The 15,334-nt window shown below is 38.1% G+C and overlaps 1 protein-coding gene across 9 annotated transcripts in view; it reads left to right on the top strand.

The window, feature by feature from the left end:
* ADAMTSL3 (ADAMTS like 3) overlaps window positions 1-15,334 on the top strand; it is a 388,887-nt gene that overhangs the window by 254,247 nt on the left and 119,306 nt on the right. For all 9 annotated transcript variants that reach the window (XR_010123993.1, XR_010123994.1, XM_054451684.2 and 6 more), the window contains 2 exons: window positions 3,946-4,232; window positions 14,978-15,107. Coding sequence is in view for 7 of the 9 variants with exons in the window: in XM_054451684.2 (XP_054307659.1) it covers window positions 3,946-4,232; window positions 14,978-15,107 (417 nt within the window). In the remaining 2 variants the exon portion in view is untranslated. The remainder of the gene's footprint in view (window positions 1-3,945; window positions 4,233-14,977; window positions 15,108-15,334) is intronic.

Below are 15,334 nucleotides of genomic sequence, written 5' to 3'. Positions count from 1 at the left end.
CACACCTGTAAATTCCCTTTTGCTGTGTATGGTAATGTATTCACACATTCTAGGGATTAGGGCATGGGAGTACTTGCAGGGGTAAGGAGCCATTATTCTGCCTACAATTCTAGGTTTTTATATTCATCGTTTTTATTACTTTTTCCTGGAAGACAGTGTACCTTTTCAGGATGTGTTTCAGTCACTTTTTTCATATTTTATTTCTGAGCACCTTTTCTGTTTCATGCGTTGGAATCTCTACATGAAGAATCCAGTTATCTTCAATATTGGATTACCTAGGTTCTCTTTAACTTAATCCCTTAAAATTGTGCTTTAGAAAATCAATTTTATAGAGACGTAGTTTACATACAATAAACTGTGTCTATTTAAAGTGCACCATCAATGAGTGTTTTTTTTTTTCTTTCTTTTTTTGAGGTGGAGTCTCACTCTGTTGCCCAGGCTGGAGTGCAGTGGTGTGATCTCAGCTCACTGCAACCTCCGCCTTCTGGGTTCAAGTGATTCTCCTGCCTCAGCCTCCTGAGTAGCTGGGATTACAGGCATGCACCACCATGCCTGGCTAATTTTTTGTATTTTTAGTAGAGACAGGATCTCACCATGTTGGCCAGCCTAGTCTTGAACTCCTGACCTCAGGTTATCCACCCACCTCGGCCTCCCAAAGTGCTGGGATTATAGGCATGAGCCACCATGCCCGCTGATGAGTTTTGACAGTTGTATGTACCCCTCAAACCCCAGTCCCATTCAAGATGCAGAACATTTCCATCCCTACAAAAGTTTTCTTTGCAGCTTCTCTTTCTGTCTCTCTCAACACTGCATTCACTTCCAAGTCTGGCCTCTGTGTCATTAATTTGATCTTCAGCCATGTTTCTTCTGTTTTTTCCTAGTTCTGAATTACTTGTTAGACTTGTGACAATAGTGTTATTATGTTTCAGAGTTGGTTTCCATTTTCCATTTTACTCTGTTGTTTTATCGTCTCATCTCGAAGCTCGCACATTGGTGAAATGATATTCTTTTTAAGTTCTTCCATGTGCAAAGATGTAGGTAACACAGCCTGTTCCTCTGGTTGTGTTTTGCGCAGACATGGCTCTTTGAATGTATTCCTTTCTTTCTTTAAAAAAAAAAAATTGGTGAGGGAAGACAAGATTCAGAATTGTATGAACACTATAATATCTTTAATTTAAATAAAAAATAATACATAGAAGGAAATCATGCTGGATTATGTGTAATTATTTTTTAGTTGCTGTGGGTTTATTTTTTTTTTAACCTTTAAGTCACTTCTTGTTACTTTGGATGGAACTAACATTTACTTTTTAAGAGGACTTTTAAGAAGATCATTGAAAACCAACTTGAAATATACAGAAAAACTAGGAGGACATTGAGTATAACCATTATTTTCCCTGCTGGGAGTTTAGGTGAACCTTTTTTTTTTTTTGAGATGGAGTCTCACTCTGTTACCCAGGCTGGAGTGCAGTGGCACAATCTTGGCTCACTGCAACCTTCACCTCCTTGGTTCAGGCGATTCTCCTGCCTCAGCCTCCCAAGTAGCTGGGATTACAGGCATGTACCACCATGACTGGCTAATTTTTTTTTTTTTTTTTTTTTTTTTTAAAGTAGAGATGGAGTTTCACCATGTTGGCCAGGCTAGTCTCGAACTCCTGACCTCAGGTGATTCGCCCGCCTCAGCCTCCCAAAGTGCTGGGATTACCGGCATGAGCCACCGCGCCTGGCCGAGGTGAACCTTCTTACCTCATCTCCTCTTGAGATTCTCAATCACCAAGATATAGAAGTCCAATTTGAATGAAAATATCTACTTCCCATTAAAACAAAATCCCAATTTTTAGTTTTTTATTACCAAGGAGAAAAGAGAGAAAAAATTAATGACCATAAGGTAAAATATGCACATGCTTAGAAACTTCAAACCTTTTAAAAATATAAAGTAAAAACCTCCCTCTTTACACACTCTAGTTCCTGACACTTTCAATTGCTTCCAGAGGAGAGAAATTATACATAAACCAGCATACATACAAACATGCTACATATGGGGCAGTTCATATACTATGATCTCTTTTTTCTAAAATCAAAAAATAGTATATAGGTATATATAGATAGTGTATGTTATAGACTGTGTGGATGTAGCATATATGTATAAGGTATTTATTTCATTTAACAGTCTTCAAGAGAAGACTGTTATCAATTCATACCTAAACCCATGTCCTTTTAAATGAGTACATGTTATTACACTGTAGGGATTCCTCGTCTTTAACCAGTCTCCTTTCCAATTCTACCGTGAGAGTAGCAGAGAAAGAAAAGACACATCAAATATTAACTCCAGCATTGCCCCATACTGGGGAGTTGAGCAAGCCCTCACATGGAGTCTGAGAATTAGAGAGAAGGGTTCCCCACTAACAATTTTCAACACAACGAACAACATGTTTTGTGTTGATTGATGTTTCTTTGCAGGACATGTATATAGTAATGGCATTTCATTCTGCTGATTGGGGGTGTGCTTTTTTGGACAACTATATTTAAGTCTTGCCTGGGGAAAGAAGGTTGGATGACTCTGTGAGAACCTTACAACCCTGTCTTTCTGAGGTTAGAAATATTAAGCTTTGGAACTGCGTCTTAAACAAACATCTTAGCAGTGTTTTCTCAAGTTATTTAGTAGAACATAATCCCGTGGATAAGGGTCTATATTCACTTAAGTTTATGAAATGATGCACATAATATTTCTCTCAAGCATTTGTAATATGCATTTGTATTTCATAGTCTTTGGAAAAGTTTTGCAGTGAATAAATCTGTTGAACATTATTGAGCCCTAAGTTTTCAAAACTTATTCTATTACTTAACTCTTTCTCCTCTATCACTTATTAATATCTCAAGATACAAAGTGTTTTTTCAGAGTATCTTAAATATATCTTTCCCTACAGAATCTGGTTTTCAAAATTCTGTGCAGGGGTCCAGTAAAGGACCAGATAGTAAATATTTTAGGCGTTGTAGGCCAAATGGTTTCTATTGCAAATATTCAGTTCTGTTGTAGCACAAAAGCCATAGACAATAGGTGGAAAAATGAGTGTGGTTATATTCCAGTAAAACTTTAGTTATGCACAGTAAAATTTAATTTTATGTAATTTTCACATGTCACAAAATATCTTTTTTTCTCCCAACAATTTAAAAATGTAAAAATGATTCTCAGCTGGTGGGCTGTACCAAAGATAGGTGGGCCAGATTTGACCTGCTAGTCATAGTTTGATGACCTTAGATTTAGTAGATAATAATTCAGAATAAGAATTAAATGCTTTGTTCAGCAAGATTGTGCAATATTTCTTTTGTTTTTTTTTTTTTGTTTGTTTGTTTTTTTTTTTTTTCAGTGACTCAGAACATTTATTATTTCTTTTGTTTTAAAGAAGATCCAGAAGCTTCGTGCACTTGTAGATTAAACATAAAAGAATATTAAGGCTTCATCCACTCTGTAAAAAGTATCTAAGATACCCTAAAATTTAGCTCCTAAACTTGAGACAGTTTAATACTACTCTGCCCATTACAGAGGATAAGCTCAATACTAATTTACTGAATAAATATTGGTGAAAATCTCCATATTATAAAAGAAATTAGATTAGAAATGATCTCCGTATGATGGTTTATTTATTATGAAATCTTAAAGAAAACCTTTGTAATTTTTGCAAAGACCATAGCACACATTCGAATTATAAAATGGACGTAAAAGTAGAATATATGTTTAGTGAATTACTCTTTCTGTTGCTAGTAAGATTTGAACGTTTGTTAACTGCATTATTGACCATCAACAAAAGTATAAAATTCCAAATGTGTGGAATTCCACCGAGTGAAGCTGGTTATTTTTGCCTTCGTTGAATGTGTCACTCCTCCTTTTCTGGCCTATATTTAATGACCCTCAGTGTCCGTTTCTGGTGGCTCCCTGGTTTTCCCTAGGTTCATTCCAGAACCGTGGTCAGCCTGCAGTACCACGTGTGGGCCGGGTGTGCAGGTCCGCGAGGTGAAGTGCCGTGTGCTCCTCACATTCACGCAGACTGAGACTGAGCTGCCCGAGGAAGAGTGTGAAGGCCCCAAGCTGCCCACCGAACGGCCCTGCCTCCTGGAAGCATGTGATGAGAGCCCGGCCTCCCGAGAGCTGGACATCCCTCTCCCTGAGGACAGTGAGACGACTTACGACTGGGAGTACGCTGGGTTCACCCCTTGCACAGCAACATGTTTGGGAGGTATTTGAACCTTTGCTTAAGGGACAGTTATGTTGTGTGTTGCTAGTGGTTTGAGAAATTACTCAATCAGGTAAGCCAAATATGCAAATTAGCAAAAGTCTAAAGGAGGTGAAGTCATTCAAATAACTGAAAATGATACTTTTTCTTCTTTTTCTTTCTTTTTTTTTTTTGTAGTGATTATTTTAGAAAGGTAAAGGAGAGTGGGACTATATACTAACAAAAAAAGTATGTTTCTTTGCCTAAGAATCTGCATAACTGAGATGGTTCATATGAAATAAATAGGAAAATGCATAATGGATAAGTTAAGGCAATCTTGTTCATAAATCAGTCTTATAGATTGAGGTAGCCTGGAATCGCAATATCTGATGCAACTCTAGATCAGAGTTTGTCCTCAGAAAATATTGGGTCCATATCTGCACATTGGGCCAGCACCTAGGGGGACAAACTAATCACCATGATTTATGTTTGTGTACATAGAGGGTGACATACACAGCCAGGAAACCCTGTTAGGATTAGAAAGTGGTTGTATAGCCAGGTGACCCCTTTGGGGTGAGAAGTTGGCCCCCTGATGATTTATACAATCTAGGATCCAAAAGGGAGTGAAGGAGTGGTTAGCAGGAGTCCAGATAGCCACTCTTGAGGGCTCTGTTGAAAGTAAAAAGATAGAAATAACAAATAAGAAAACTATATCTTTTACTCACATGAAGGAAACTGGGTCTGACCAGGAATCCAGAGCCCCTGTCACCCCGTCCCCTCGTCCTTTGACCCCTGACTGTGCCTTCCAGCCAGCTGCTATGTAAAGAGCTTGGTGCCTGAATGTGCTCTGCTCTTGATCCAGCCAATGGTGGGAAAAACACAAGGAGCTGCTGTCTTAGAGCTCTTGGCTCAAGATCATGCTTTACTCCTCCCAACAGTCTTGAGCCCATTACCTGAAACTCCCTATCAAGTTGTGGAGCTCATGGCCCATTCATTGTGCCTGAACCCCTCACTCTTGAGCCTGAATTCTCAATCCTTGTCATTCAGTCTCTATGTCTTGATTGTGTCTGTTTTTCTCTTTCCTGTCTAATTCAACTTCTACACCTGCCTATCCTTGCCACTTTTTGTATAACATTGCTAGCCTGGCAGTAAACCCAGCTAAAGTGGCATGTGCCTTACCCCCAGGCTGCCCCTAAACTACTGCCTTGCAGACAGAGTTGCACATGTGGACTTTAGGTGTCTTAGCTGCCTCTGGACTCTTTCTCCCCTTACTTGCTTCTGTCTGATTGCTAAAAGTCCATGCCATCTAGCTAGGAGTTTAGCCTCTCTGGTTTACTTGAACCTTAAACATCTGCTGCATCTCTTCCCTCCACAGCACATTGTCTGGGTTGCCCCCCACACTGCCTTGTGTCTGTTCTTGCCCAAGCCAAACTCCTGCCCGCTCTTGAGTTCAGAACCCTGGACACATTTTTGTTTGTTTGTTTGTTTGTTTTGTGTGTGTGGTTTTTTTATGTCTTGGAAACCTTAACTCTAACATGCCCTTGGCAATTTGGGAACTGGTGCTTTCTCTTGACGAGTTTGGGGAAACCCTCTAGAGATAGCCACGGAGATGCAAAGATGATCCCCTATTCAATCACAATAGTACATGCCTGGAACTTTCTACTGTATGACTACAAAATGCCAGCTGTCTCCATTGCTTCTGAGTCACCACATTGCTGCAGTCTCACTAGAGACTTGGAGGTGTGTCTTTCATTAGGAGAGCAGAAGCAAGTCCAGCTGTTGCTTGCACACCCCAACATCTACCTTGTAATCTCAAGCTTTTAAGTGCTGTTGGTAGAATCCCTGTTTCATCTTCTTCTCCTGACTGGCAGGATCCCCTCAAATTGGGAAAGCATAGCATGCTGGGTACTTGGAACTCAGCAGACCAATCAGAGTTGCCCAAAGAGAGATGACCAGGTGAATTCTAATTCAGCTGAAAGAGACTGCTGTCAGATCTCATTTTTGGAGCCTTTTACTAAAATACTAGAATCTACCTTGTGTTCCCAGTACCCACTGAGATGGCCCTAGATTCCACCTCCAGGATGGCTGAACTTGTGTGATAAATTTCTCTCTTTTTTTTTTTTTTTCAGTAACAGCTTTATGGAGAGAGAATGCGCACACTGTACAATTTATGCATTTAAAGTATACAATGTAGTGGTTTCTAGTTACAAAGTTGTGCAGCCATTAACATAATCAATTTCAGAACACTTGCCCAAAGAAACACTGTATCCTTAAGCAATCATACCCCATTTTCCCTCAAATTCTAACCCCTGGAAACCACTACTCTCTATTATGGACATTGCATATAATGGAATTATGTAATATGTAGTCCTCTGTGACTGCCATCTTTCACTTAGCATAGTGTTTTCAAGGTTCATCTATGTTTTAGCATGTTTCAGTACTTCATTCCTTTTTATGGCCAAGTGGTATTCCATTATATGGATATACAACATTTTGCCCATTCATCGGCTGATAGAAATTTGAGTTGTTTGCATGTTTAGGGTATTGAGAATAGTGCTGCTGTGAACATTCATGTATATGATTTTATATGGACATACGCTTTTATTTGTCTTGGCTATATACCTTGGAGTAGATAGAATTACCTTTGAATCCATTTAAAACATACAAGTTTTTTGACACTTGACTAATTGAGTTTGATTATCCTTAGTGGCACTGTGCACCTTTTGCCCTGCTATGAGAAGAGAAACTGCCTTGCATCTGTCAGAAATGCAATGCAGTATTCAGGTGGGTGATATTAAGGTGCCCATTTGCTTTATGATATACTCTTGTGTATCAGGAACACATTTTACAAATTTTAGAAAAGCTCAAGTTGGTAGCCTTTTACTACTCAGGTAAACAGCAATTTAGCCTTATAAGGGTATATTTTATCGTTTAATCCTGGAATAATAATATTGAAATGAACCTTGGACACCTACTAACCCAAATTTTATAGCTGAGGAAGCTGAGACTCAGAGTCCATCATAAAGCCAAAAATAGAAAATGAATAACTTGATTCTCATTACTTAGCTGAACTATAAGTACGTAAGTTCAGCTTCTTAGCTTCTTAGCTTTACAAAAAGTAATATTTTTAATTTCTTGGGTTAAAAAGTAATATTTTTAATTTGTTGGGTTAAAAAAGTTATTTTTAATTAACTTGAGATTAAAGTTCCTTATAATAAATAACTAAATCCTATGAAACTGAAGAGCTAAGGCATTAAACCAAAATCCTTTATAAAGGCTGGGATGGAAATTGTGGGTGAGGTGACTCATGCCTGTAATTCCAGAACTTTGGGAGGCTGAGGCAGGGGGATCTCTTGAGGCCAGGAGTTCGAGATCAATCTGAGCAACATAGCAAGACCCAGTCTTTAGAAAAAAAATGAAATAAAATAAAGTAAAGGCTGGGAATTGGGTACCTGCTCTGTGTTAGACTCCATGGTTCTTCACCAAGTTCTGCACTAAATCTTCAGGGATATAAAATAAATAGAACATATTCTTTGCCTTGATGGAGCACAGCTTTTGGTTGTTTTGGTTTGACTGTCCCAATCACACTGCTTATAGTCAGTGGTACTTGCCTCTGTGATCTATTTCAGTGTGGTTCAGTAAGTTCAGCTTCCATAAGTCCACTAATGTGTGAGTTATGAATGTGGGCTTTTAGCCTTCACCCTGGATAGCAGAGAGGGTAAGTCTGCAATGACTGACAACCACAATAAAATAAAATTTACACAGGCATATATTTATTTCTTCAACATTCTTATTTCTGCTGGAAAAGTAATATACAAATTACAAGTTTCTGAAAAGATAAATTTTGGTCACATTCTGATGTTCTGTATACTTATATTTTCTAACCTATCTTCACATCATACAGGAAATAAGAATAAATCCATTTGTTGTAATTACTGATGCTTAAGATCCTTGCATAAGTCTCTTTTCACATTGGAGTAGCAACAGAGAATTCTTTTTTAATTCCTAAAATCATGAAGAATCCAGACACCAATCTCCAGCTTCCAAAGTGTGTGTATGTATGTATGTGTGTATGTACTCATGCAGCAGTATCTGTGTGTGTATATACATCATGTGTGTGCACACACATACTCATGTACATCCTGGAAGATATGCCTACCTTTTTAGTACCCTCTGGTAAGGTTTTATAATTTATTACATCATAAACATTCCTTACCGAAGTTCTTCTTTTATATTTTATATTGTTTATTGTTTTTATGACCTCATTTTTTTACCTTTATGTTTTCCAACAACACAGGCTAGGAGTATATATGTGGACATTTGAGACCTGGCCCCATTATGAACCCCAGCTCTGCAACTGTCTTTGTGCCATTTGTTTAAATTTGTAGAGTTGTGGTTTATTTTGCTAAAATGATAGGAGTCATACCTACCTCATTAGGCTTAATGAAATAATTAAATGTGATTATTAAATAAGGTGATGTTCAAAGAATGTTTAATCACAGTGTGTGGTACATTGTATGTAATAAATGTTAGTGGGATGACTATTTTATAATATAATAATAGAGCATTCCTCTTATATTTGAATGCTATTGATTATTTCTCCTTTTAAAAATCTGACTAAATTGTTGAACACCTTAATACTTCTAATCATTTTTCAGCTTATTTTTGTGAGTTTTCTAAGTAAATGATCATCTGCTATCAATGATGATTTTATCTTTCCTTTTCCAATAGTTATTTAAGTGTCACATTTTATTGGCTTGTCTAGAATTCCAGGAACAATTGTAAATAATGTGGATAATGCCAACCTTGTCTTGGTCCTGGCAGTAGTAGAAATCTCTTTATTGTTTCATTTTAAAACAATGTTCTACAAATATTTATTGTATGTTTCTATGTGCCAGGCACTGGCCTAGGTGATAGTGACTCAGTAGTTCCTAGCTTTGGAACTGAACTCTAATAGGGAAAATGCATTCATCACATAATCATACTCACACATATATAGAATTACCACTGGTTACAGCAATTGCAAAAGAAGTATATGGTGCTATGAAAAGGGGCATTTGACCTAATTACACTTGAATTTAAATCTAAAAGGTGAGGCATTAGCTAAACAAAAGGGGGTTTGGAGGGGGTGGCACACAGATAATTTCCAGCAGAAAGAGCATATGCAAAGGCCAGCAGAAGGGTGCATGGTACATTCCAGGAATGGAAGAAGCCAGGCACAGTTGAAGTACTGAGAATGAGACAGGGTTTAGTGTGGCATGCTGCTAGACAGGAAGGCAGAGGCCAGACAATTATGGCCTTACAGGCTATGTTGATTTGAGTCTGTCCCAAGATCAATGGGAAGTCATTCAAGTAATTAAAGTGGGAGTTATGTGACCAAATTTTTATTCATTGCAAAAAGGTTAGTCCAGCTGTATTGTAGAGAATGGATTGGAAAGGATAAGGATGTTGTGAGAGCGATCACATAGGAAGCTATTGCTTATTCCAGACAAGAGCTTAGACCGGATTGGTGACCATGGTAGAGATGGAGTATGGTGGATGACTATGAGAGACGTGTAGGAGATAAAAGGATCTGTCAGTGGAGTGGATAAGCAGGAGTGTGATGGCAAGTCTGAGTCCTAAGACTATTTTCTGAGATGGTGAGTGCTAAATGTTGGTGAGGGAACCCATGAGTTCATTTGTGGACATAATGCTTTTAAGATGCCTCTCGACTTCCAAGTGGAGATGCTTAGTCAGTTGGATGTGTGCGTCTGAAGTGAAGAGGAGCGGTCTGAACTGGAATGGTACATTTATGTATCATCTGTGTATCCAAGGATTGAAGCCGGGGCATGGACAAGAATTTTCAGGAGAATACCTATGAGGAGTGCAGAGGGTCTAGGACTAAGTCTTGAGGAAATTCAACATTCAGTGTCTGGGTGGAGGACACTAAGCCGCAAAGGTCTATGAGAAGAGATCAGCGAGATATGATAAAAACAGAAGTCTGTGGTGTGGTGGAAACCAAGGTCAGCTGTGTTGCGTGCCATGCAGAGGCGGAGAGGTGAGCGTTCAGCATTGGTACTGGGTTCAGCAATGTGAAGCCACTGGGGACTTAAGGAAAGGTCATTTCAGTGGAGGAGCAGAGATGGAAACCAGATTTGAAAGGGTTGAGGAAAGAATGATAAGTGACAGAGTGGAGGTGAATAGAGGAGATTTTTTTTTTTTTTTTGAGATGGAATCTGGCTCTGTCGCCCAGGCTGGAGTGCAGTGGCACGATGTCGGCTCACTGCAAGCTCCGCCTCCCGGGTTCACGCCATTTTCCTGCCTCAGCCTCCCGAATAGCTGGGACTGCAGGCGCCTGCCACCGCGCCCGGCTAATTTTTTTGTATTTTTAGTAGAGACGGGGTTTCACTGTGTTAGCCAGGATGGTCTCGATCTCCTGACCTCGTGATCCGCCCGCCTCGGCCTCCCAAAGTGTAGAGGAGATTTTTTTGGCAGCAAAAATTGGCCACGTTAAAGAAAACAGACAGGAGGAGATGACTAAGATGGCCTTGCGGGTTGAGGCAGATCTGTGTGAGTGTGGGTGAAGGGTGGTGTTTAATTTAATGTCGGAGACCCTTGGGTACATTTAAAAGGCAACAAGAAAGCTCTAGAATGAAAGTGAAAGGCAAAGCAATAAGTTTTCTAAGAAGATTGAAGGGGATGAAACTCCAAGCACAGTCATGGAGATTGGTCTTAAATCATTGGAAGGGCAGCTTCTAATTGTAATAAGCAGGGAAAAGGCTAGTGAGGATATGAGAGTAGGTAGGTTTGTATGCTTATAAAAGGAAGTTCCCATCTTGTTGTTTCTGTGCTTTTGTGCATATGAATATTTGCTGAAAGTGATTGGTAGGTGAATGACAGATGTTTGAGTTAATGAGGTAATTTTATTATATACTGCTGATTATAATATGCTATTATTTAATTTAAGATATGTATGTATGTATGAATGATACTGATGCATGTAAATGCACTCTATTTTACATAGTGGAGTACAAGAATTCCTTTCTACAAATGGTAACATGGGAACAAAGATTGCATTGGCCCACTATGGGCTCATTTGAGCATACTCCCAATAGAGATGTGTTCCCGATATGGTACATTAGCAACTGCCATTTTGTTTTCTCCAGATCCCTTCAAATCATGACAGGCCTCGAGCTGTATTTTCTTCCAGCTCCTCTTGACATAATTGGTCACTTCCGCTCAGGCTCCAGTGGTTTATGATGCCCTTCGTAAGGCCAAATGGCTTTCAACAATCCTTAATCTTTACCAGCTGTCTCCTCAATTGGTTCCTAAAAAGAACTCACCTATTTGAAGTGCCACAAAACTTGCATTTTAACACTAAACAGGATACCTTTGGATGCATAACATATTATGCTTCACTCTTTTTCATTACTTGGGACTTTACAGTAGTACCCTAGCTAGTTCAGTCAAACTAGCTAATCAGCAGAAAGAGAAAAAAATTAACTGTTCTTTCCAAATATGATCCTAGGCCTGTGTATATGTGTGTATTTTGGAAACAAAGAACATCGTTATATATAATATAGCATTATACATGCCCACACTGTATGAAGCAGACCTCTTTTTTCCTCGTATAGGTTTAGGTATCATCAGGTTTTGGTAGTTTTGTGAGATGAACTGGCATTTTCTATACCTTTAAATAATTTTAAATAGTTTATATCATAGAAATCATCTGTTTAAAATGTTTGAAAGTGCTAGTTCCTACAACTGTCTAAATCTTGTCCTGTTTTTGGGATTGAGGGGGAGCATCATTGCTCCATCTTTAACATTATTTTCAAGTTTCCCCCCACTTATTGTTATATTCAATCCAAGTTCTTATAATAATTTTTAAATAATACATAATTTAGATTCACTTGGGAAAAAAACCATCCATTTCATGAGGATACTGAAATTTATTTTCTAGAGTTGTTCATCGAGTCTGAAGTGGCTGTAAGCCTCCCTGTTCTCCCTTTTCCTGCCACAAATAATGTGTAATTTATTTACTCTTTGGCCTAGGACTTTATACAAATTCTAATATGTGGAGTTGGGGAGTTTAATTGTTTATTACTTACTTATGTTGGACTATATTATAGTCCGAGAATGTTACCTGCATAATTTATGACTTTTGAAACTTACTGCAGTTTCCTAGACTAATAGAGGACCCATTTTTGTTAATGTTCCATGGATGCTTCAAGAAAGCATATTGTATCTATTTCTAGGGCCCAAGACTACTTGATTTTTAAAGCAACATAATTTTCTTACACAAATTATTTTTTCCTTATTTATTTTACAGCTTGGCATATTAAATACTGAGTGGCACATAAAAGGCTCTGACTATGGATTTTAAAAAATCTCTCCTGGTATTCTTACACTGTGTGTGTATGTGTGTGTTATGTTATTTGACATGTTGAAGTAGTCAAGACTGTTGTTTGCAAATGGCAGAAACCCAACCAAGCAAAAAGAGCATGTCAGCTTATGTATTGGCTCTGCTTCTTCTCTTGGAGTCTGTGTTTTTGCCCTTTAAACATTAATTTATTTCTTGATGAAGGATAAAAAATATGTATATATTTTGAGACAGAGTCTTTCTCTGTGCCCAGGCTGGACTGCAGTGGTACAATCATAGCTTGCTGTAGCCCCAGCCTCCTGGGCTGAAGTGATCCTCTCACCCCAGCCCCCTGAGTAGCTGGGACTATAGGCACACCCACCACACCCAGCTAATTTTTGTATTTTTTTGTAGAGATGGGGTCTCACTATGTTGCCACAAGCTACGTATGTTTTTCTTTTTCTAAAAAAAAAGGCACTTTCATGATAACACTGCAAAAGTCAAATGTGAAGTAAGGGATGTTGCCTCATGCTACAAAAGGAATTTACTGAAAAAATGTTGCTGACGTTTCAACACTTGATGTATTATGTTCTAAATTCATAGCTGTAATTATTACCTAAATTTTGTTATAAGATGAGGTAAACTTATTTTTATAATTTTTCCTTTTTTAACTTTAATTTTTGAAAGTAAATGCTTAATCAAATCTTTTAAGGTGAGAAGTGTCAAAGTAACATTATAGGACCAGTGTATGGGATGGGAGATATTTTGTGGCCATTTTTCAAAATATACCCTACCTCAATAAGTATCCTAAATCATCTATTAAACTTATAAATTATTTTCAGTAAACTTGCTTTAAGACAGAAAAGTGTGTCATGAGTGTTGTACAATTCCATCCAGAATGGGTTATAATGGGGCTTTAAGGCCCACTTATTCAGAAAATGTTCCAAAATAGTCTCTGTAATAAAAATTTCTAAAGAATTTCTATTATAAATTAAAATATATTTGAAAGTTAACTAGATTTTTCTCAGATTTAAAAAAAATGAAACATACTAGAAAATGAACACTTAAACCTCTACAAGGTAACTACATTTTGATATTTGCAAATAAAACCTAGAGTTATTAAGTTGTAGCAATCTCTCCTTATATCTCACTTTAGCCAATGTTTATTTTAAAAGTTCATAGAAGATACATGCAGATTTAATACTGCATCCTGCCATGGCAGGGAACGTAAAATTACAACTGAAGACAGCAGGAGAAAATTTATTAGAAAGAACTGAACATCACAAATATATATTTTAGAAGTATTTTTGGCCAATACTACATCCTGTAAAATACTGTAAAATGGTTGAATTGAAACATGGCATTTGGAAAAAGAACCACAACCTTGTAACATAATGGAATGCACATTCTTGCATGAAAATGAATGCATTTGCATATTTCAAATAACATAGTTGCTATTACAGTTTGTATGTGACTTTTTAATCAAAAGTTTGATTTACATCTTGTTCCATCTGATTTTCCAATAATTTTTTTTGTCCCAGAGGACAAAGAATACTGGTTGAGAACATAGGCTTTGGGGTCAGACAGACCTGTCTGGCCCCAAAGGGAAAATATGCCTGTGAAAGTTCATATTTTCACAAGGAGCAGTCTTGTACTTTTTGGCTGTATTGCATTTTAGAATCCCTAGAGTATGTACAAAAGAAAGATCACTGAATTAGGAGGCAGGGAATTTAATTTTTAGGCTTGAATCAACCACATTTTTGCTGTCTTAGTTTCTCTCTAGACCTCAGTTTCCTTATTATTAAATTAATAAAATGGAGGTAATAATACTATTCTTTTGACCTCACTGATTATTGTGAAAGCACTTTGTACACTTTCCAAATAGGAGGTATTGTTATTGTTTTTCCTAGCAATAGAAATGTTACAAATTACAGTCATAGCAAACAGGAACTCAAATCATAATTAAAATTTTGAGGAGTTGTGTATCTGCCAGATTTAGCACATATGCAGTGATACAGAGAAAATGTTATTCTTTAGTAGCTGATTCAAAAATTCCTCTTAAGGAAACTATTGTGACTGTTTGGAAGGAACAGCTTGATGGCTTATTTGGGGGGAACTCCTAGCTTTGAGTACATTTGGAATGCAGATAAGTCCAAGGGTGGATGGGGAGTTGGGATGCTCTTGAATGTTTCAAGGCGAGTAGATTTGGGAGAGAGGGAGTAAAGGTACTGAATTTAGAAGGTGAATAAGGGAATATCATAAACTGGGAGACTTTGGATAATGCAAAGTTGTTTGTTCCCAGGTGTACCCTGAAATGCAGCCTGCAGCCCTATGATAGTCAAAAGGGCAGTGTGACCTAAGACTCTGTTTTCTTTTTTCCACAATAAATTATTCCATGTCATTTGCATTTTTTCCTCTTTCCAACCTGCAGGCCATCAAGAAGCCATAGCAGTGTGCTTACACATCCAGACCCAGCAGACAGTCAATGACAGCTTGTGTGATATGGTCCACCGTCCTCCAGCCATGAGCCAGGCCTGTAACACAGAGCCCTGTCCCCCCAGGTATGTGCTGTCTTGTGTTCCTGGTATATACCATGTCCGGGTGGTAACACCCTCCCTGCAGAGAAACCCATCTAAGTGCAGACTTGTGGCTTCACTCAAGATAGATGTGCTAAGCCTGCTTCAGAGCTCTCTTCTCTGCTCAAGTTATGCTCCAGCTAGATTCTTGCCTAGGTGCTCAGATGCAGCCATGTTGAACAGGAATGCTCTTGAGGGTGACTGTTGTTTGC

The sequence above is a fragment of the Pongo pygmaeus genome, chromosome 16 (assembly GCF_028885625.2).
Source record: "Pongo pygmaeus isolate AG05252 chromosome 16, NHGRI_mPonPyg2-v2.0_pri, whole genome shotgun sequence".
Taxonomy (NCBI): domain Eukaryota; kingdom Metazoa; phylum Chordata; class Mammalia; order Primates; family Hominidae; genus Pongo; species Pongo pygmaeus.
Note: the sequence above shows the minus strand (reverse complement) of the source record. Positions and strands in the feature narration are given on the sequence as shown.